General features: G+C 34.2%; 2 protein-coding genes across 3 annotated transcripts; one reads left to right on the forward strand and one right to left on the reverse strand.

Moving 5' to 3' along the window:
* Window positions 1–2,128: 2,128 nt before the first annotated feature.
* LOC104827489 (cytochrome P450 76A1) lies at window positions 2,129–4,424 on the reverse strand. The gene is given in 4 exon segments (XM_010560662.2): window positions 2,129–2,798; window positions 2,981–3,387; window positions 3,873–4,293; window positions 4,296–4,424. Coding segments are annotated over 4 exon segments (1,545 nt in total). The 5' UTR covers window positions 4,392–4,424; the 3' UTR covers window positions 2,129–2,177.
* Window positions 4,425–16,267: 11,843 nt separating this feature from the next.
* Window positions 16,268–19,038, forward strand: LOC104827490 (leucine-rich repeat receptor-like protein kinase PXC1). Of its 2 annotated transcripts, none has more exons than XM_010560664.2 (3): window positions 16,268–17,339; window positions 17,417–17,727; window positions 18,135–19,038. In XM_010560664.2, exons 1-3 carry the CDS (start codon window positions 16,300–16,302, stop codon window positions 18,830–18,832), a joined length of 2,049 nt encoding a protein of 682 aa, XP_010558966.1. In that variant the 5' UTR covers window positions 16,268–16,299; the 3' UTR covers window positions 18,833–19,038. The 2 variants fall into 2 exon arrangements, with proteins under 2 accessions (XP_010558966.1, XP_010558965.1); XM_010560663.2 differs by having other exon boundaries at window positions 16,268–17,279; window positions 17,357–17,727.
* Window positions 19,039–22,275: the final 3,237 nt, after the last annotated feature.

Genomic DNA, 22,275 nt, shown 5'->3' on the forward strand with positions numbered 1-22,275 from the left:
ATATATATATATTGTAATTTTCAAGATCAATACTTTGAAAAAATTTGATTATAATATTACAAAATATAATATATTGATAAAACATATAATTTTAATATTATAAAATGTACGAAAAGTGTACATATTAATATTTTTAACCATAAAATTTATTATATAAAATTAAGAAAAACCTTTGAATTATTTGTAAATATTTCGTAATTCTCAATAACTCAAGATAAAAATTTTGAATTGATTTGATTATGATATTATAAAATACAATATATTGATAAAACATATTATCCTTAAATGTATGAAAATTGCATATAAGAATATTTTTAACCGTTGAATTTTAAAGTTCAATTTTTTTTATAAAAAAAAATTAAACATATTTAGAGTGATATCAATGATCTATTATATTTGCAAGATTAGTAGTAGTTATTTTTCGCAAAAAAAGAGATCACTTTAATCAATTACATTTAACAGCGTGTGAGACATTAAACCCCAGTTTTACCTGCATTCATAAGATGAACTAACTGTGGAGGAGGGATATCAAAGAAATTGACACCCAACTGAGAGGTATGATCCATGGAGACTAATGTGACTGCGCAGAAATTGACTTTTCAAAAAATGTGAGATTCAGAGACTTTCCAGGGTCTTAATATCATCTCTTGAATTTCCTTCCGATCCATCCACTAAAATAATGTCTCCTGAGTTTTGTATTACCGCTACCAAAGCCTAGTTGTTCGTTTCCACCAACACTTTCTTCTATCCTCTGTCCCATGCCAACTTAAGACTAAGATACACCTTCAACTCTACAAACTGAACATGAGCCCAAATTTGATGAGACAAGCATCACTAATAAAATAGTGGTAGTTATTTATAGCCTCATTTTGTTTATTATTTGGAGATTATATATATATATCTGGAAAAATTCTAAAAAAATTATCGAACTTAAAGATAGTTGACATATTAATACCGAACTTTTCCAACTTCCAAATTAAATATGAACTCGTCGATTTTGACACAAAAAATGTTGAACTTGTAAATCTTTGACAAAAACTTCATCGACGTTAAACGGCGTTAAATCAACCAACGGTTGAGCTGATGTGGTGGATGACTCAACGCTTCGTCATAGTCACGTCAGAAAAAAATAATTTTAGATTAAAAAATAAAAAATATTAAATAATAAAAAGAAAAATAAAAAGAAAAATAATAAAAATTAAAATTTTAAAAACAAAATTTAAAATAAAAATAAAAAACTAAAAATTTAAAATTCAAATTAAAAATTAAAAATTAAAAATTAAAATTTGAAATTTAAAATTAAAATTAAAAATAAAAAATAAAAAAATAAAAAAAAACAAAAACAAAAACAAAAAATATACAATATACAATATATATATATAACATATATGTATATATACATAAAATAGTAACTATTAAATGTATATATTTATTAATATATACATATATACATATACATATATATATATATATATTTAATAGTTATTATTTTATACATATGTATATATATGTGTGTGAATTTTGATATATTTATTATATTTTTAATTATTTGTAATGTAATTACAATTATTTTAATATATATAGTTGTGTATATATTGTATATATATTGTATATTTTTTTATATATCTATCTATATACATAAATATATATATATATATATATATATATATATATATATATATATATATATATATATATATATATATATATATATATATATATATATTCATTTTTTATTTTATTTTTTTACTTTTACTCTTTTTAATTTTTATTATTTTTTATTTTATTTTTTAATTATAATTCGAATTATTTTTATTTTTTTTAGAAAATGCTTATCTGACGTGGCGGATGACGAGGCGTTGAGTCATCCGCCACGTCAGCGCAACCGTTGGTCGATTTAACGCCGTTTAACGTCGATGAGATTTTTGTCAAAGATTTACAAGTTCAATATTTTTTGTGTCAAAATCGACGAGTTCATATTTAATTTGGAAGTTGGAAAAGTTCGGTATTAATATATCAGCTATCTCTAAGTTCGGTAATTTTTTTAGGATTTTTTCTATATATCTAAATATAATTTCTAATTTCTTCACAAATTTTTTTATTCATTAATAAAATAGTCCACTGTTCCAAAAACAAAGTGTCAAATGCATAAAAGAGAAACAATATCCATCTCAAATTCAAACCCCTTTAAAAGAAATGGGAATGGCCTCCAAAGGAATGGCTTTTCTCAATGTAATGCCCATTCTCTCACTCATATCCAATTCTTCGGGCCTAAGCCCATCAGCCAAGGCCCAATCAAAAGATCTCACCATCGACCCAAGAGCCATCGGTAAGACTCGGGTCGCTAGCGGTAGGGCCGGACACATCCGACGGCCCGACCCAAATGGCAAGAATTCGAAATCGTGACCTTTAAAGTCCCTCGGATTCGGGTTGGATAGAAACCTCTCGGGTCGGAAAATCATCGGGTCGGGCCAAGTATCCGGGTCACGACCAATGGCCCAGACATTGACTAGGACTTGAGTCTCTTTAGGGATTGTGTATTGACCATTGAGGATGTGGCATGTGGACATGGCTTTGTGGGGGACTAGGAATGGTAATGGTGGATGCAGTCTTAGAGTTTCTTTGATCACTGCTTGCAGGTAAGGCAGGTTCGGAAGGTCTTGTTCTTGCAACGTTTGGCTCGTTGATGTTCGGAGTTCATTCTGGAGTTTGGTTAGGGTTCTCGGGTTGTGGAGGAGCTCCGCGAGTGCCCACTCTAACGTGCTCGTAGTCGTGTCCGTCCCCGCCGTGAACATTTCCTTACCAACGAAAACATAACAAGAAAATAAAAACATTCAAAATTTCGTTCCTGAATTATTGAGAATAACGAAGAATTCATGTGGATTAGTATATTTCTTATTTAGTTTGTGTTTTTTTTTACGGTATTAAAAGTTCTAAATTTCTAATAAATGAAATGATAGATAAATGAAATATGACTCACAAACACGATAACGTTGATGGTTCTAGATGAAAACTTAGAAGGTTCTTCGGGTCCATCACCACGGAACTCCAAGAGAACATCCAAGTAATCCTTCGCTTTCTCGTCCCGACCTTTGCTCTTCATGACCTCCATTCGTTCTCTAATGAACTCTCCGGCGATCTCAAACGCGCGTTCTACGTGAAACTGCGTTTGCCTCCTTATGCCTTGCGGGTCAAGAAACCTCAAGAGGGGGAAGAAATCGGAGACATTGGGCCTTCCGGCGAACTCCATGACTTTTCCGGCATGGTAGAAGAACTTCGAGCCTTGTTTCGAATCTGGGTCTAGTAAATCCTTGGAGAACATCAGGTTTCCGATCAAATTGAACGCCATCAAGAAGAAATATCTTCCGATGTCCACAGTTTTTGTACCTAAACAAAAATATGAACGGCAATATACTCATTTAATTAATTTGTTGATATATTAAAAACATATAATATTTATTAGACAATAAAAACTCAATTACGATGTATGAGTTCCTAAATCCCAAATGTTAGAAAATAAAGGGTTTTTCATATGTGAAGTGGAACCCTAATATCTATTAAACCTACAAACAAACATGCAATTTTTGTGGTACAAACTCGAGTTATATATGAAAGGACGGATCTTGAAAATATTATCATCGGATCAATGAAAAAAAATATAGATTTCATCAGTTTGCTTTATCATAAATTGACACATCGAATTTAATACTAAATTCATTTACTTTATATGAATTAATTTTAAAAATTAAGACTAATTAATAACAGTTAGACACAACACATGACTCATATTACTAACATAACGTCTAATGTAACATACCTATGGAATCCACCACAATTTCAAATGATCCAGAGAATACATATATAATACGCACCGTTTTGACCAGCCTCCTCCACGAACCGAACCATCTGATCCATGCACCGAGCGCGTACGTTGCACATGGAATCGAGACGGCGCGTGACGAAAAACTGAGTTGTACAGAGGCGTCGTAGCATCCGCCAATACGCACCGTATTGGGCCGTGATGAGTGACCCTTCACTGCTCTTCCCTCTTTCCCCTTTCATGGCTTCGTATATCTTCCTTCCCGCCAATGCCACGTCACAGTCCCTCAACACCTCACGCGCCGCCGAGCTGGACGACGCCACCACCGTGAGCATGGACCCCAACCTCAGTGTCATGAACGGTCCGTGGACCCCACGCGCCAGTTTCGAGAGTGTTTGGTGCGGGGGTAAGGGAGAAATGGCCAGCTGGAACATGTTTCCCACCACCGGCCATGGCTTCGGCCCCGGTGGAAGTGCGGACGATGACGACGTCTTTTCGTGGTGATGAGCCACGCAACGTAGAGTATGAGGGCAAGAGATGTAAGTGTGCAAACAACCTCGTTATTGTCCATTAATTTGTATTATTTTGCTTCAAGCATGCGGAAGTATGCATGAACATATATATATATATATATATATATATTGGTTTTACATAGGTATCATGTCTGTGATTAAGGTGGAAATAAAATAAGATGGATATTTATAATTATTTCTCTAAATCTTTGTCGTTTTTGTGCTAGGAATCTTTGGTGAGAAATGAGAATGGCTTATATAGGTACCATGTCATGCATATATATCTATTTATTACATATTAACGTACGATAAGACTCGTAATCTTATAATACAGTATATATATATATATATTCACATATTATTATATATATGTACACACACATTTTTTTAGCTAGTTTCATATATCCTTTTTTTTCTTCACTATCATATTCGGTTAAACCATATGTTTGTGAAAACAAGTGAAATCTCAAAAATACTAAAAGAGCTCATGCAATGATATCATGTTAAAATTGCAAGGTAACAATTGGTATTATTAATGACAACGAAATGGATTTAAATATAAAAAAACACAAATTCCTCGAAATACAACTCTTTAATATTCTAAACAAACTATAAAAAAATTAATTAAAAAAAACAATGTTATTCTATATATTTATTTTTGTTGGATTGATCGCTTCAAATGGAAAGTTTTTAAGATTATATATTTATATATGGTCCCAAGAATAATAACTCTAGAGCTTTAGACTTTATCATGTAAAAAAAAAAGAATTAAGAAATTATTCGGATTATGACGTATGCAATGATACATTGTACACATAAAATATGTTTTACACATATAGATGTGATTTCATTTTTATACTATTTATTTTTGCTGTCGGGCCAAATTAAATAAAGATATCAATTCGAGCAATCCCACCAACTTGGAAATCCATTGTTGACATCTTAACTATTTTCTGTAGAAATTTAAAATTGGATATTGATAGAATATAACTATAGTTCAAGATTTTCCACGTCAACATCACATGATAAAATCCAAACAAGAGAAATTTTTTTTTTATCTGTAGTCAGCATGAGCACTTTGAACAAAAGGGAATCTTTCAACTTTGAGCAAATGGAAAGAAGGAATTGATTCTTTGAAATATATTATCTTAATGGTAAATCATACATAATATTTATTTATTTTTAACCGCAAAATATGATCCATCAAAATTTCATTGGTAATTACAATTGTGAGGCCTTTAACAAAAAAAAATCACAATTGTGAGGAGAGATTATAAATTTATGATGGTCTATAGTTAATTTAGAAAATATAGAGAATTGTGTTCAGAAAATTTAGATTAATCGAATTTTGTATGATTAAAATAATTTAGGTATTTTTGACAAAAAAAAAGAAGAAGATAATTTAGGTATTTTAAAGTTTGAATACATGTGAAAACTAAAAAAATGGACGAACTAGATTAACAAAAATTATAAATCCGAAAATCTAAAACTTTCTGATATAATCTTAAAAATAAAATTTCTCGATAACTTGTTTAAAGATGAAAAATTTTCGAGCGTTATTCTGAAAAAAAAATGATCAAAGTAAATTCTGTGAGATGCTTAATCATCCCGGAGTTGTATTTGTATAGGGGAAATAGCTGAACTACCCTAATAATGCTGCGCGTACTTCCACTACTACCTTTGAAACAAAAAATTAAAAAAAAACAACTGTTGAACAATGCAAAAGACATAATAACCCTTCATAAATAATAGAAAGACAAAAAAACCCTTCAAATATATTATTTAAAAAAATAAAAAACTTGGAAAAATAAACTCACCCCTTTTTACTGTAACAACTCTCTCTCTTCCCTCTAAATCACGATAGTTCTTTTCTCTCTCTCCTAAATCACGATGTTCATTCTCTTTTCAAACCACCAAAATCTCTTATCTCCCTCTCTCTTCGATTTCTGTTTTAAAGGTTGATTTCTATCATAATTTTCAATTATCCACCAAAATTTGAGGGAACATTAGAGATCGGAAGCTCGAATTTTTCTCTAAAATATAAATAAGTTCATATTTTTAATAAAAAATAAAAAGAAAAGTTCATAATTTAGGATGCTATCAAACAAACAAAAAGAGATTATAGTTAGAGTTTTAAACACCTAAATCCATATTTTGTTCTCTAACAATTTTAATCCAATATTTTTCCTCCAACGACATTTTCACATGCAATGTTTTTTGTGGGACCTATGGTCATCCAAGTGTGTAAAAAAATTACGGTTGACAATTGAGTCCAGATTTTCAATGGGACCCATTTGATTATTATTTTTAAACCCAATTTTTTTTTTCGTCCAACATTTTTCAACCCATATTTTGTTAACTCTATAAACAAGTTCATATATAAAATAAACAAAAAACATAAATAAAAATTCATAACTTAGAATTCTAATAAATAAACAATAGAAGGTCATATTTAAGATTGACAATAAAAAGAGATAAATTACTAACTGAAATAAAAGTTAGTCATTTCTAGTTGAAATAAGAGTTAGTCAACGACGTTCCTGCATATCCAAGTGGAAGATGTGAAGTACGGTTCGAGACCGGCCAAAATTGACAAGTCGTCCAATTTTTTCCCACCACTTGATGTGCTCCGTGAAAATAGCGTCATCGAATTCTTTAAAATGCAAAGTCGTAGATCATATATTGTCTCCTCATGTCAGCATTCTGGATTATGTCATCATATGATTGTGTGACATGATACCATGAGACCGTGTGACATGGTACCATGTGACCATGTGACATGGTACAATGTGACCTTGTGACATGGTACCATGTGACCGTGTGACAATGGTACCATGTGATCGTGTGACATGGTACCATGTGACCATCTTACATGGTACCACGTGACCGTGTGATGATACCATGTGACCCTATGATATGGTACCATGTGACTGTCTGATATAGTATCATGTGACCGTCGGACATGATATCTGTGATTATGTAACCTGTGATCATGTGACCAAGAGACCTGTGACCATGTGATGTAAGATAACTTAATGTAAACTTACAGTATCTGTGAGCCATATTCCAAGTGATCTAAAAAACTATGTAACCTTGTGACCATATAATCATGTAACCTATATGATCATCTCATCTGTGAACTTGTGACCATACACTCATATGACATATACTATATCAGACAGTCACATGGTACCATATCATAGGGTCACATGGTATCATCACACGGTCACGTGGTACCATGTAAGATGGTCACATGGTATCATGTCACACGATCACATGGTACCATTGTCACACGGTCACATGGTACCATGTCACAAGGTCACATTGTACCATGTCACATGGTCACATGGTACCATGTCACACGGTCTCATGGTATCATGTCACACAATCATATGATGACATAATCCAGAATGCTGACATGAGGAGACAATATATGATCTACGACTTTGCATTTTAAAGAATTCGATGACGCTATTTTCACGGAGCACATCAAGTGGTGGGAAAAAATTGGACGACTTGTCAATTTTGGCCGGTCTCGAACCGTACTTCACATCTTCCACTTGGATATGCAGGAACGCCGTTGACTAACTCTTATTTCAACTAGAAATGACTAACTTTTATTTCAGTTAGTAATTTATCTCTTTTTATTGTCAATCTTAAATATGACCTTCTATTGTTTATTTATTAGAATTCTAAGTTATGAATTTTTATTTATGTTTTTTGTTTATTTTATATATGAACTTGTTTATAGAGTTAACAAAATATGGGTTGAAAAATGTTGGACGAAAAAAAAAATTGGGTTTAAAAATAATAATCAAATGGGTCCCATTGAAAATCTGGACTCAATTGTCAACCGTAATTTTTTTACACACTTGGATGACCATAGGTCCCACAAAAAACATTGCATGTGAAAATGTCGTTGGAGGAAAAATATTGGATTAAAATTGTTAGAGAACAAAATATGGATTTAGGTGTTTAAAACTCTAACTATAATCTCTTTTTGTTTGTTTGATAGCATCCTAAATTATGAACTTTTCTTTTTATTTTTTATTAAAAATATGAACTTATTTATATTTTAGAGAAAAATTCGAGTTAAAATTGTTATAGAAAAAAATTTTGGCTTAAAATATTGGAGAAAAAAAATATAAGATTGAATAAAGAATTGATCCTATAGAAAAAATCTCCATTTTTTAATGGCAATACGTAATATGGGTGGAAAATATTAGAGGAATAAATTGGGTTGAAAAATAATAATCAAATGGGTCCCACCGAAATCTTGAGTTGAATTGTCAACCGTAATATTTCTGCACATTTAAATGACACTGGACCCCACAAAAAACATTGCATATGAAAACTGGGTCCCACAATATTTCGGTCACATTGGGTCACAGTTAGTCACAGTGGGTCACAAGGGCCGATTTTGTCGATTCTTTCAAATGAATCAACATGAATGCTTTCACATGTTCCATAAAACCCCTTTTGTATTATATTGAAGAGTAAAAATGGATTTCTTCAAATTGTTGGTGCAAAAGTAATCTTCACATATGTGTTTCATATGTGTTCATAGTATTTTATGAAGGATTTTGACAATTTTGGTGTTTTTGTATTACAAACTCCTTATAATGTCTTATAAATCTCTCATTACCACTATATTTATATTCCTTATACCTTGTTATAACACGCCAAAGTTTAAAAAACACGTTTTAACCTATATTTACCTTTGTCACTTGGTCACAGGTCACATCCGGTCACAATGGTCACATAGTGTAAAATTGCACTATGGTCACATTGGTCACATGCTGGTCACAATGGGTCACAATCGGTAGTCATATAAGATAACTTATTTGCTGTATTTTAATATGTAAAATAAAATCAAAGTATATAGAATATAATACAACATGGAACCAAATTACATGGAATACAATACAAAATTATTATACAGTTTATGTATCTCTATTCATTAAAAATTATGCGTTTTCTCACACATTGTTGATGTTAATACTCTTGTTATAACATAGGTCTCCCACTTTTCCGTCTGCCTTCCATTATATGAGCAATTTTGTTTGTTATACTCCAACATTTCGAGTTTAAGATCAATGTCGTACGCAACTTCCGCTTGTCTTCCAAAATTATGCGTTCTCTCAGGAATTATAAGCTCATCTTCAACGTTTTGTTTACCATCAATTTTCACACGTACCTCTCCCATCTCCACATAAAGCATACATCGAATTCAATATATTTATCCAATAGATAAATATGAACGTGTATTATACGTTAGTCAGCTTTCTGTTTTCTTTGATATTTGGCAAATAACTCCAACCTTATCTCTGTTTATCTTTTTATACTTTCATCTTAGCATATAACTCTTGAATAAATTCACTATAGGTCACCTCACAGAGGGACAAAAGAATAACATACTTTGGTTTTCTATAAACTTTTCTTTTCATTCATATTCTTCATTCTTATTCACTATCCACCTAACATCATATAGAAAGTATACAACTGTCGATCTCTCATCTCACCCGTCCATTATAGCTGTAGAAAGCATAAATACAAAATGTAGATCAATTTGACTATTCTGGACTCTATGGACATGTGACCATGTAAACATATAATATCATGTGACTATTCTGAATCATGTGACCATGTGATATTGTGACCATATTAACATAGTGCTATGTGACCATGTTAACATAGTACCATGTGACTTATTTGGGGTTTTTTTTCTAAAATGCACTACTTGGATCACATGTATTTCAGGTGTACACCTGAAAAACATAACGATTTAGTAAAAGTCTGGTTTGCCCTTAATAAAAATGGAAAAGACCAAATAACCTTGAATAAGTAACCGTGTGAGAGAAGTCGCACGTGTAGGAATTAAAATCCCGTGAAAAAGTAAAAAAAGAGGGAAATTCAGAAGAAAAAGGGAAATTAGGATATTTTTACTACAGTTATTTACACGGAACTTAAAAAAATCGAGAAACCACCAGAGAGAGAGAGAAAACGCCGAGAGAGAGAGTTGTGAAATCGGTGAGGGAGAAATCGAAATCGAAAACCCAAGTGTGATTACCTCTGAAACGACGAGAATGCAAGGAGCTTCGTCGAGTGGAACCGTTGTATTTGTATATGTATTTAAAATAATAAAAAATAAAAAAATAAAAAATAAAAATCATTGATTTGGGCTTCCGTCTTTTAGTTAGTTTTGGGCCTTATTCTATAGCCCCGATAAAAAAACACAAAAATAAAGCCCAATATATAAAGGTGACAAAATTTTGAATTTTTTTCAGTTATAAGGAGATAATTTTTAAAAAATAGAACATTTTTCTTTAAAAAGAATATGTTGGGCAATCCATCTAGATTTTCTTAGAAAAAAAAATGCATGATCACTAAACGGTACGTCTCCTCTAATTAATTAATCGGTGATAATTTATTTGTTTGCTATATAAAAAAACAAAATTAGTTTGGTTGAATTAATATATATTACACTTTTGGTAGACATCTAACTAGTATTTAGGCGGTACTAATGATTCTTTTATAATATTTATGATGTCACATATATAACATATATGAACCTATCTCTATAGTTATCTTCCATATCCGTCTTTCTCCGAATATTTATTTATGACAACAAATTTAAATTAGACAGTGACAAAATATGTGAGTAAACGCGTGTGTAATTCTATTGATTTGTTGCACTAGTCATACATTTGGTACAAATCACACCATTTTTTTTATATAACTATTTATAATTGAGTTCGAATTTATAAACTAAAACTATATTTTCATGAAATTCGAGTTCAAATTTTATGATTTTTTATTTATATCCAACATAATTTAAAAACATTTTGATTTATTAAAAAATTAAAATGTATTTTAATTTTATCTACAAATTTAACTATGATAGTTTAGAAATATTTTTTCTAAATTATAAAATATTCATCATATTTATTAAATTTGCAAAATTATCAAATTTGCATTCAGTAATCTATCAGATCCAGAAATATTTTTAGATATTTAAAATTTATATAGGATTAAAAAAATCCAAAAAACTTTAAACTTTTCTAAATGAACAATTTAAAATCTAAATTATCTACAGATCTAAATAAACCCTAAATCTTTTATAAAACAGTAAAAAAATTAAAATATTTTTTATTAAACTATTTAAAATCAAAATCATCAAAAATCAAAATAAAATACAAAAAATTAATAAACCAAAATTATTTTTATTAAATTATTATTCCTAAATATATTACATTAAAAATAAATAGTAATACTATATATATATATGATATTTTAAATGATAAACTAATAAGATTAAAATTGACAACCAAAATGTATTAGTTTCAAATTTCACATACAATAAATATAAAACGATTTACAAATATATAAATTTCATATTTTGATATTGAATTTGAAAATTTATAAATTAATAGAAAAGTTTTAGTTTTTGGTATTTTTATTAAATTTGTATGCTTTATTTAATTATTGAAGTTTTAAGTGGATGATTATAATGGTTAAAGATTTTTTTTTATATTTTTTTAAACATTAAAGGGTTGGTTAAAGTTTACGAATAATTGAAGTTTTGAATGGATTTTTTTTTTCAAAAGTTGGGGGTTTTATGAGAGTTTTCCAATTTAGATATTGGAAAATCCTAAATCAAATTTTAAATTTTACTATCCAAAATATTTGTAATACAGGTTTATATATTCGATTTTTTTTTTTCAAAAAACACATAAGGCATGCCGGAGGAATGAAAAAAAAAATCCCTTGAAAACATAATTTAAATTTTCAGATCCGAAACAAAGTAAATATTGAACAGAAGAAAAAAACACAACGCCAATTGCGCCACCAATTTGTCCTTTAACATATATATATATAATCGTTGGTTATGTCGGGGGGTTGGTTGGAAAAAGCAAAAGGGTGTGTGTAATACGAGAAAGGAAAAGACCGACTCTGTCGTGTCCCTTATGCTTTACAAACGTTATCATTGTCTTGTCTTTTACCAATCGATCGTTCCTCCATTTAAATTTCATGTTCTTCGCTTCTTTTTTGGTACATTTGCCATTTATAAGGAGTGTGTATATATATATTATGTAATTAACGATCGGCCATATTATTGCAAAGGGTTTCATTTCACCTATATTCGGATCGTTTATTTTAGATTTGATTTGTAGAAAAAATTATACCTAGATGGTTTTTATATCGATTTTCGATTTATTTAGGATTTTATTCTTTTTTGTTTGAATTTGATTTTCATCAGAAGTTATTTGAATTTTTAGTTAGATTTTTATTTTAATTTGGTTTTTGAATAATATCTTTTTAAAAGTTTCAGAATAACTTCCATTCAATATTTTTGTTATTATTTGATAACTAATTTTATTTGGTTCAATTTTATCTAAAGAATTTGAAACATCGACCTATAATTACAAATATCAAAAGTTATATTGAAACCAATGGATAACATGTTGGACTTTTGCACTATCATAAATTTTAGAAATAAAACAAGGCAATATTTTTTGTTAATAAAAGATTTTGTAAACTTTTGATACTACACATTTTTTTATTATTTGAATTTAAAAATAATAAATAACAAATATTTCTTGAATGTTACAAAATGGATGCGTAAGTTGCACGTCATTTGATATTATCTAAATAATCACATTTTTATAATTGAGCTGCACGATTACCCTTTGTCGATTCGACGTGAGACCACCGTTACACATGCCAAATTATTGTTTAATTTGCATAAATTAAAATAATGATAAATGTTTTGAACTGTTTATTCATAAAACATATAAATATTATAGATTCTCGTTAAATTACACATAATTCAGCAAAAAATATTTAATCGTCTCCTTTTAAAAATATTTGGTATATATATCTTTATACTGAGCCAATATATACTCTTATATTTTATATTCGATTTGAATTTTTTTATATTAAAATTTCCTGGTAAAAGTATATATATAATCTTTTTTTATCGTTATTTGTTTAAAAAATCAGTAAGGATAATTGTTTCATAATCTGATATAATACTAAAGAGAATTTTAAATTTGAAACTAGTTTTGAATATATAGTGTAACGACCCGAGGCTGCAACGGAATGATAGAGCTGTCCCCACACACCAACACGGGACCTTTTAGCGTGTTTTGTCCTCACTCGCATACATCCCAGAAAGTACTTCCCAGGAGGTCACCCATCCTAAGACTACTCCAAGGTCAGCACGCTTAATTTTGGAGTTCTCTCGAGATGGGCAACCGAAAAGGTAGATGCATCTTGTTTCTATGAGTAGCTCAATTAATTTTTTTAAATTATCTTAGACTGCGTAGTCCCATACCTACACAGCCCTCAGATCCCTCTTATTCTGGTGCGTCCGCTTCATCCCTGTACCCCTACCCAGAAGCTCGTCAGGAACCGCCCATTGTCCATGCCTCTTGCACCGGCGATCAGTCCTCGCCCTCCTACGGTATCCTGAGCTGTCACATCTAGTATACACACCCACACACTCAATGATAAAATAATAATAATCACTCTACAATTTGTCCTCATGTAATGTTAAAACTTATTCTATTGTATAAAACGGTTGGAACCCGTGCTTCAAATTCAATATTATGATATTTATGAAATAAAGATTCTGTTGATACTAATATTACTTAGATAATTTCAATTTAGATCTATCACAATGGAATATCTCAAATAGATTTACATAGAGAATCAAGTTTATTGTCTCATAATACAAGTGAATTACACGATCATATAATAGTGGTGGAGACATCAAAAGCTATTCTTGTCAACATTTTTATAACAACATTCAAACTTACTCAAAGTTTTATGGGGGAGAAATGAAAAAAAATATAAAAGGGACAAAAGTGCATTATGAAAATGGGTAAATTTTTTTAACAAAAAAAAGAAAGATGGGTAATGTTCATCATCCATGGCCATCAATCAATCATTCACACAACCACCATTTCCATTTTCCACTTTTTTTACTGTGTTTTTTTCCATGTGCCTAATCATTTGCCATCATTTTCCTTTTTCCCCGTTTACATCTTTCTAAAGTTGACAAATTACTCAATTTGTTTTTAAATTTGGATATTTGAATAATTTGAATGGAATTTGGATATGGGTTGTTTAGGAATTTTAATCTTTAAAATTCTTGCGTGTATATATCTGATCATGTATCGATTGTTTCTTTTCTTTTTTTATAAATCATGTATCGATTGTTTCAATTATATCTTTAATTTCTATAGATATTTATCAAAACTATCATCAAATCTATTTTCAAAATTATAATCAGAATACCTTCTAATTTGTTTATAGAATCATTATCAAATTTATATATAGAATTACCATTAAATCTTAAATCTATCTATAAAATCGTTATTAAACGACTAACGAAATTACCATAACACAATTTTACAAATTTGATATTCAAACTTACTTCCCGATAGAACTTCCTAAAAAATTTAGTTCACATTTAAAATGCAAAAATTCCAAAATTTTATTATATCCAAATATGGACCTACTCTTATTCCATAGCTTTATATGTTGAGTTTCAGCAAAGTCTCTGAGCGAAGAAGAAGGTTTCGAAACTTCGGTTTCGGTCAGAGGATTCCAAAACGCGGAGGGGCATTTTGGTAAAATGCCAACGTTGGAGATTATGAGATTAGGGTTTCTCCCATTTTGTATCTCTCTCGGTTTTTTGCTGTGTTTTTCGGTTCTCTCCCTTTTGGCGGAGACACTTTCGTTCTCCGTGAGTCGGCACCGCTTTCCGGCGGCTATCTCTGTTGTAAACCCTAATAATCGTTGTTCCTCTTTCCGAGACGTAGGTACCGAGCGTTAGAGCTCGGTACTGAACTCGTGCATCGCTGTCTCGTCTCTCTTTCTGTTCTTGCTCAAATCGGAGTGATTCGGAGAGATCGGTGAGGGATCGAGGTCCAGATCCTCTACACTTTATTACTAACATCATTTTAGACATATTTTAGAGTTAAACAATTCAAAAAATTTTAGAGTTAAACATTCAATTTCGAGAATTTTTAGACTTAATGATCTAAAACTTTTAAAAATGTTAACGTGAAATTGTAAGGATCGTCGCTATATGCTTATACAGTTTAAAAAGAGTGTTATTGTAATCCATTAAATGCTATAAGATTGTTCATAATAAAGGAAGATGTATAATTTATGAGGCACATTATGCAAAACTAAAAATATTAAATTATTTGGAAAAAAGAAATCAAAAGAGAAATATTATTAAAGAATAAAATTATGGAACTCGGCCCTTTATCAAGGTTATCAAGTGTTAAATCTTTCGCTTATATAATCATGGGTCGTCGAATAGAAGGGAAAAAAAACACATCATGGACTTTTTTCCTATTGACCCCATGCTTGATTGAAAGTTGTACAATAGATTGAAGTTGGTGTAAAAGGCTAAAAAAATACAAATAATCCTTCTATAATTAAGGAAAAATATACAAGAAATATTATTTAAATAATTTATATTACTATTTTTATCTATACATAAAAGGGATGATTTATATATATAAAAAAAAATCATATATAGTTTACCGTTTAACATTAAAGTTTAAAAAATTTCCCACTTGGAATTTTCTTGTTGAAAATTTTAGTTACAAATTCATTATTATCTTCTATTAGTATGATCGAATTGTACAAATAAAATCTATCTATCTATTTTTCCTGTCCTCAAACTAGCAATATTTATGAAAACATTTGCCAACTGAAATGTATATTAATCTCCATTTGTTTTTGCCGTTATACTGTATTATTGTACGTTTACCTTCCATCGTCTGCTTTGCTGTTTCTCAATGAACTCTGCATGGAACGCATAACGCAAATGAAAAAAGAAAGAAAAAAAATAAAACATTCTTTTGTCGTTATTAGCAATTTATTTATGCTTTTGAAAAATACCCAAATCTCTCTTCACACTCACTCTTCTTCCCGCCTTCCGCCATGGCCAAATCTCTCCCCCTTCTTCTTCGTCTTCTTCTCTTTCCACTTATCTTCGTCTCCTTCGCATCCTCTCTCCAGGGGAATGACACGCACGCTCTTACCCTCTTCCGCCTCCACACCGACACCCATGGCAACCTCGCCGGGAACTGGACAGGCGCCGATGCTTGCTCCGCCGCGTGGCGCGGCGTTGTCTGCTCGCCGTTTTCCCGCCGCGTCACGTCCCTCTCTCTCCCGTCGCTCTCTCTTCGCGGCCCACTTCTCTCTCTTTCTCTCCTCGACCAGCTTCGCCTCCTCGACGTCCATGACAACCGCCTCAACGGCACTGTTTTGCCACTCACCAACTGTACCAACCTCAGGCTCGTTTATCTCTCCGGTAACGATCTCTCCGGCGAGATCCCTCCGGAGATATCAACCCTCAAGCATCTGATTCGTCTCGATCTCTCAGACAACAACATCCGCGGCGTGATCCCCACGGAGATTCTCGGGTTGACCCGGGTTCTGACGATCCGGGTCCAGAGCAACGTGTTAACGGGTCGGATTCTGGATTTCTCCCAGATCAGATCGCTGTTAGAGCTCAACGTCTCGTACAACGAGCTGTACGGACGAGTCCCCGACGGCGTGATGAAGAGCTTCGGTGACCACAGCTTCGCCGGAAACGAAGGGCTTTGCGGGTCGGGTCCGTTACCTGCCTGCCCTTTTACCAGTGACCCGGAATCTTCCGACACAGATCAGACAATCCCGTCCAACCCAACCTCGGTTTCGCCGGTCTCCGCCGGAAAATCCAGGAATACCGAACGCCACCCAGCGCTAACTCCAGGCGCGATCGCCGCCCTGATCGGAGGATGCGTTGCGGTGCTCATCGTTTCATCCTTCACCTTTGCGTTCTGCTGCGGAAGACGAGACGGCAGCAGCAGCAGCTTCGCCGACGGTTCCAAGGCAGCGAGCATCGAGAGCGGGGGCGGCGGGGGAGGAGGGAAGAGGCGAAGCAGCTACGGCGGAGGAGAGGAGAGCGACGGTACAACGGCAACCGACAGGAGCAGGCTTGTGTTCTGAAGAGGCGAAGCAGCTACGGCGGAGGAGAGGAGAGCGACGGTACAACGGCAACCGACAGGAGCAGGCTTGTGTTCTTCGAAAGGAGGACACAGTTCGAGCTCGAGGATCTGTTGCGAGCTTCGGCGGAGATGCTGGGGAAAGGGAGCTTGGGGACGGTGTACAAGGCGGTGCTTGACGACGGCTCCATTGTTGCGGTGAAGAGACTCAAGGACGCGAACCCATGCCCGAGGAAAGAGTTCGAGCAGTACATGGAGATCATCGGGAGGCTCAAGCACCCCAATGTCGTGAAACTCAGAGCTTATTATTACGCTAAGGAAGAGAAGCTTCTTGTTTATGATTACCTTCCCAATGGAAGCTTGCACTCCCTTCTTCACGGTTCGTCTCTCACCTTCTCTTTCTCCAACTACGGATACTTTTGGAAATTCGACGTTTCTGAGCTGGAAATTGTTTGGGATAATTGTGAATTTCGTATTACAATGATCCAATGGGTGGGTTTATCTCTTCGTTTCATCATCTGGGTTCATGTCAAATTTGCATTTTTCATCTGTTTATGCGTTTTGTCCCAATGTAAAATTTTGAGGTTTCACACTTCAAACTCAGACGTCAATGGCGGCCAGTTGCAATTTGATCAGATGGGTGCTTTATTTCATCCTTCTTGGTCATTTATCATCCATGTTTTCATAATGATTGAAGTAAATTCCAAATTTTTAACAAACGGGTCACTTTCTTTACCCATCCAATCATCTGGGTATTGACCATTTGTCCCGTATATACATAATCAGGGAATCGAGGACCGGGAAGGATCCCACTGGATTGGACAACAAGAATCGGTTTGATCCTAGGAGCAGCAAGAGGCTTAGCCAAGATCCACGACGAGTACAGCATATCCAAGATCCCACACGGCAACATCAAGTCATCGAACGTCCTCCTCGACAAAAATGGCGTCACACTGATCTCCGACTTCGGCCTCTCCCTCCTCCTCAACCCCGTCCACGCCATCTCCCGTCTCGGCGGCTATCGAGCCCCCGAGCAATCCGAGATCAAACATCTCTCCCAGAAATCCGATGTCTACAGCTTCGGGGTCTTAATCCTCGAGGTCCTCACCGGAAAAGCCCCCTCGCTGTACCCGTCCCCATCACGGCCAAGATCCACGGCGGCAGTGGCTGTGGAGGAGGAGGAGGAGGAATCTGCGGTCGATCTCGCCAAGTGGGTAAGGTCCGTAGTGAAGGAGGAGTGGACAGCCGAAGTGTTCGACCCGGAATTGCTTAGGTACAAGAACATAGAAGACGAGATGGTTACAATGTTACATATTGGATTGTCCTGTGTAATGCCACAGCCTGAGAAGCGGCCGACGATGGCGGAGGTTGTGAAGATGGTGGAGGAGTTAAGGGTTGAGCAGTCACCGGTCGGAGATGATTACGATGAGTCGAGGAGCTCGCTTTCGCCGTCAATGGCTGCTACCGAGCAAGGTCATGTTTAAAAAATGGTGAAAGAGGTGATGTAAGAAGAACATATTTTTATGTTGTGGTATGTTTCTTTCAGGTTCTTGCTTAGATCCTGTGTGAAGGTGTTTCGTAAGTTTTATGTGTATCCAACGTTATGGCTATGTAGCATATTATGGGTTTTGAAGGGTGAGTTTCAGTTGTGAAATTCAGTATTTATATCATTATGCCATATTTTGAAATATGATCATGTCTGAATTTCCTTGCTCCCATCTCGTTGGAAACCCGTGTGTGCTGCAACACCAGAGAGCGTTGTTACATCTCAACGATGAATCTTGACATTTCAGAGACAAGAGAAGGAACAAGTGGATGGATAGATTAGATTCTAACAGGCAAGAGATGATGCATTGTTCTGTTTGCAAGTACATAACAGAACCGCTAGATAATTTCAATTTAGATTCCGAGCAAGAGGAACGATATCCGGAACGAAATGTCCGAGGCCAGGGAAGCCCATTCGAATCCAAGAGCAGCAGCCATGTGAACCAGAACATCCACAATTCCAATATGAATCAGTAAGGGAACCAACGAGGAGACGATCAATGGCGTCCCAACAGACTGTCTGAAAAAACCTCAGTATGTTCCATAAGAACCCATAAGCAAGCAAACCCGGGACTTGTCGTGAAATAAGAGGATCTTGTCGAAGGAATTTGAGAACTGATTCCGTGAAGAACCAGGAAACTGAGATGATGATGATGGAGAATAAGAAGGATACGATGCAAGATGATTGCAGATGAATACCCACAAAGCGTCTCGAGTGCACCACTCAACCCGGTCTATCAACTATTGAAATGCCCATCTGATAATTTTTCTCAAAGTTACATCTTTTTTTCTCCGAACATTCAAAGATCGGTAATTTTCAGATACTGAGAATCATCAGTTCATATAAAGTTCGAAACTTTTTTTTTTTAATGAATAGAGCCGATTCCTCAATTCGCTCTGGCAATATAGGTTGGTTTATCCATGTGGGTTGAAATTCATCGTTACCTACTGAACCCTAATGTCTCAAAACTTCAAATCAACAGAAACGAAAGAACAGAGACAAGCTTGAAGAACGAAGCGTCTGTCGTACCATGGAAGCGAAACCGGTGACGGTGGCCCAAGAATTAGCGAGAGTTGCTCCGGCGAAGATGACAGAGGCCATAGGGATGCAATAGTACGAGACATTGATGAGCATCATCGGCAGGGAGTTGCACGATCTGTCTCTTCGCTTCTCCGACATCGACAAACTCTCGAACCCATCTTCCCCTTGTCGTAACATCTCGAGCTTCAGTGTCCAACAATGGAGATCTTGTCGGAAGACCCGACATGGAATCCTCTCTTCTTCCTGGTAAATTCGGAGAATATTGATTAAAACATTTTAACAGTTGGTTTTTCTTTTTTGTATCAGATGTAATTGCGGCTAGATGGGTCCGCCCATGTGCGTGTTCCTCCTCTGTGTCCTTGGTCTTGCTCTGTCTCTGACTCCATAAGAATCCCCGAAGAAGAAAAAAAGTTTGGTTTAGCAAAAAAAAAAAAAAAAAAAAAAATGGAGAATTGATATTATAAAAAATTCAGGGATCGATTTGCAATTTTTCTCAGGCCAATCCGTAAATAATCTGAAATTTCAAAAAAAGCTGAATCATAGAACACTTTTGTTTCCTGTCTAGAACACAGAGTTGGTACCCCCTTTTTCCCGTTTGGATTATGAATTCAAAGCGTCTCTCTCTCTCTCTCTCTCTCTCCCTCTCTCTCTATCTCTCTCTCTCTCAAACAAAGTCGATTTCATCTCTCCTTCAAGGTGGGTGTAAGATCTCCTCCGACCCAATGGTACGTAGTGTAATCACTATCAACTTTTTTTTTGGTTCTTGTTCTTGTTTGTCTTCTATAAAGTTCGAGACGATCCTGTTGGGGTTTTTATAATTCTATTTGGGTATGAATCTAACGCCTCTGAGTTCGCACAAGAACATGTAATGTGTCTGGAGATTGTTGGTTTCGTATCCAAAATCAGAAACCAAGGCAGTTAGAGTTCGGTTGGTCATAGGATCCGAGAAATAATAAACAATGATGATAACACCATGCGTACCTCTTTGGCTGGACACGCCGCCATGGCATACCTGACGACGTGAGAAATCTGAACGCAGTTCCTAATTTTCTTACAGAATTTCTGTAAGGATTTTTTTTTACAACCTCATAGATTTTTCTGCAACCACCATAAACTTATAATTTCCATGTAATAAACCTAACAATCTCCCCCTTTTTTTTTTTAACTCGCTGCTCACATGAACAATAATCAAACATAAGAACATCATTAGTCTGAGTCAGAAAGTAAAGGAACAAGGCACTGAAGTCTGCACTAAACCCTTCTGAAGATCCAAATCTGCTCGACCCTTTGTTCAGTTTATGTGAGTAGTAGTAAAAAAGCAACACATGTTGTTGAAACAACATTGGACTTGACAGCTCAAACTCCCTTGTTTTCCTACATCTTCTCGCTCTGTGTGTCACTTGAAACTTTGGTTCTCTTCAGATGGAACTACCTAAAATTTTTCTAAATTAGACTTAACCCTCTCATTTAGTTTACAAGAGATCTTAGGTTTGAATGAAAAATAAGATCCATAAGTTTTTTTTTATTACAAATCTTCTGAGAGATATAGTCGAACAAAATTCCTTCTTGATTTGATTTTATCTAAACTTTAATTAGTCAACATTATCTTTTAATTTTCTAGAAAATCAATAGAAAATCAGTCAGCTGATTTTAAAATATGTTGCGATATCATTTATATGTGAGATCATATTAAATATGAACGAGTTTTGACTAAAATTATTAAGAGCATACATGATAAAACATAATCACTAGTATCTAGGGATGTCAATGGGGGTGACTAAATCTAAGGCCACACTCGATCCGAGAGTTTTGGATTCAGGCTCCGACCGATCCTATTTTTTTCGGACTTTAATAACCAAACCCGAAATTCGACCCTATAGACTTGGGATTTGGGTTTGGGCTTGGATTCGAACCGATTCACCCGCTAAATTTGTTTTTTGAAAAAAAAAATTCAGGCTTTCGGGACAACCCTAAAAATCTGATTTGAACCCGACCGAAAACCTAAAAAATTTCGGACCGAGATATTTAGGCCTGAAGCCCGCTATTTTTCATGATGGACCAGACCGGACTTCGGGTACTTGACAAGAGGTAGACCTTGTTATCAGACCTTGATTAGTCTGAACATAATTATATGCAACATTGTAGTATAGATCAGAACATCTTACCCATCGTTGAACGACCCATTTTTAGTAATAATGATACTGATACTTACCTGAAAAATGGTCCTTTAGATAAAAGCATCTGGTTCTAATGTGTCTAATCTTACCACAGTAGAAACATCTCCTTGGGATTGTCTATTTCTCTATAGGTTCCTCTGTGTCTGTACCAGGCTCAGACTCA

The sequence above is a fragment of the Tarenaya hassleriana genome, unplaced genomic scaffold (assembly GCF_000463585.1).
Source record: "Tarenaya hassleriana unplaced genomic scaffold, ASM46358v1 Cleome50, whole genome shotgun sequence".
NCBI lineage: Eukaryota > Viridiplantae > Streptophyta > Magnoliopsida > Brassicales > Cleomaceae > Tarenaya > Tarenaya hassleriana.

Coding starts and splice junctions, on each gene's coding strand:
- LOC104827490 (XM_010560664.2), top strand. CDS start 16,300: ATGGCCAAATCTCTCCCCCTTCTTCTTCGTCTTCTTCTCTTTCCACTT. Junction 17,340..17,416: donor ACGGCAACCGACAGGAGCAG/GCTTGTGTTCTG, acceptor CGACAGGAGCAG/GCTTGTGTTCTTCGAAAGGA. Junction 17,728..18,134: donor CTTGCACTCCCTTCTTCACG/GTTCGTCTCTCA, acceptor ATACATAATCAG/GGAATCGAGGACCGGGAAGG.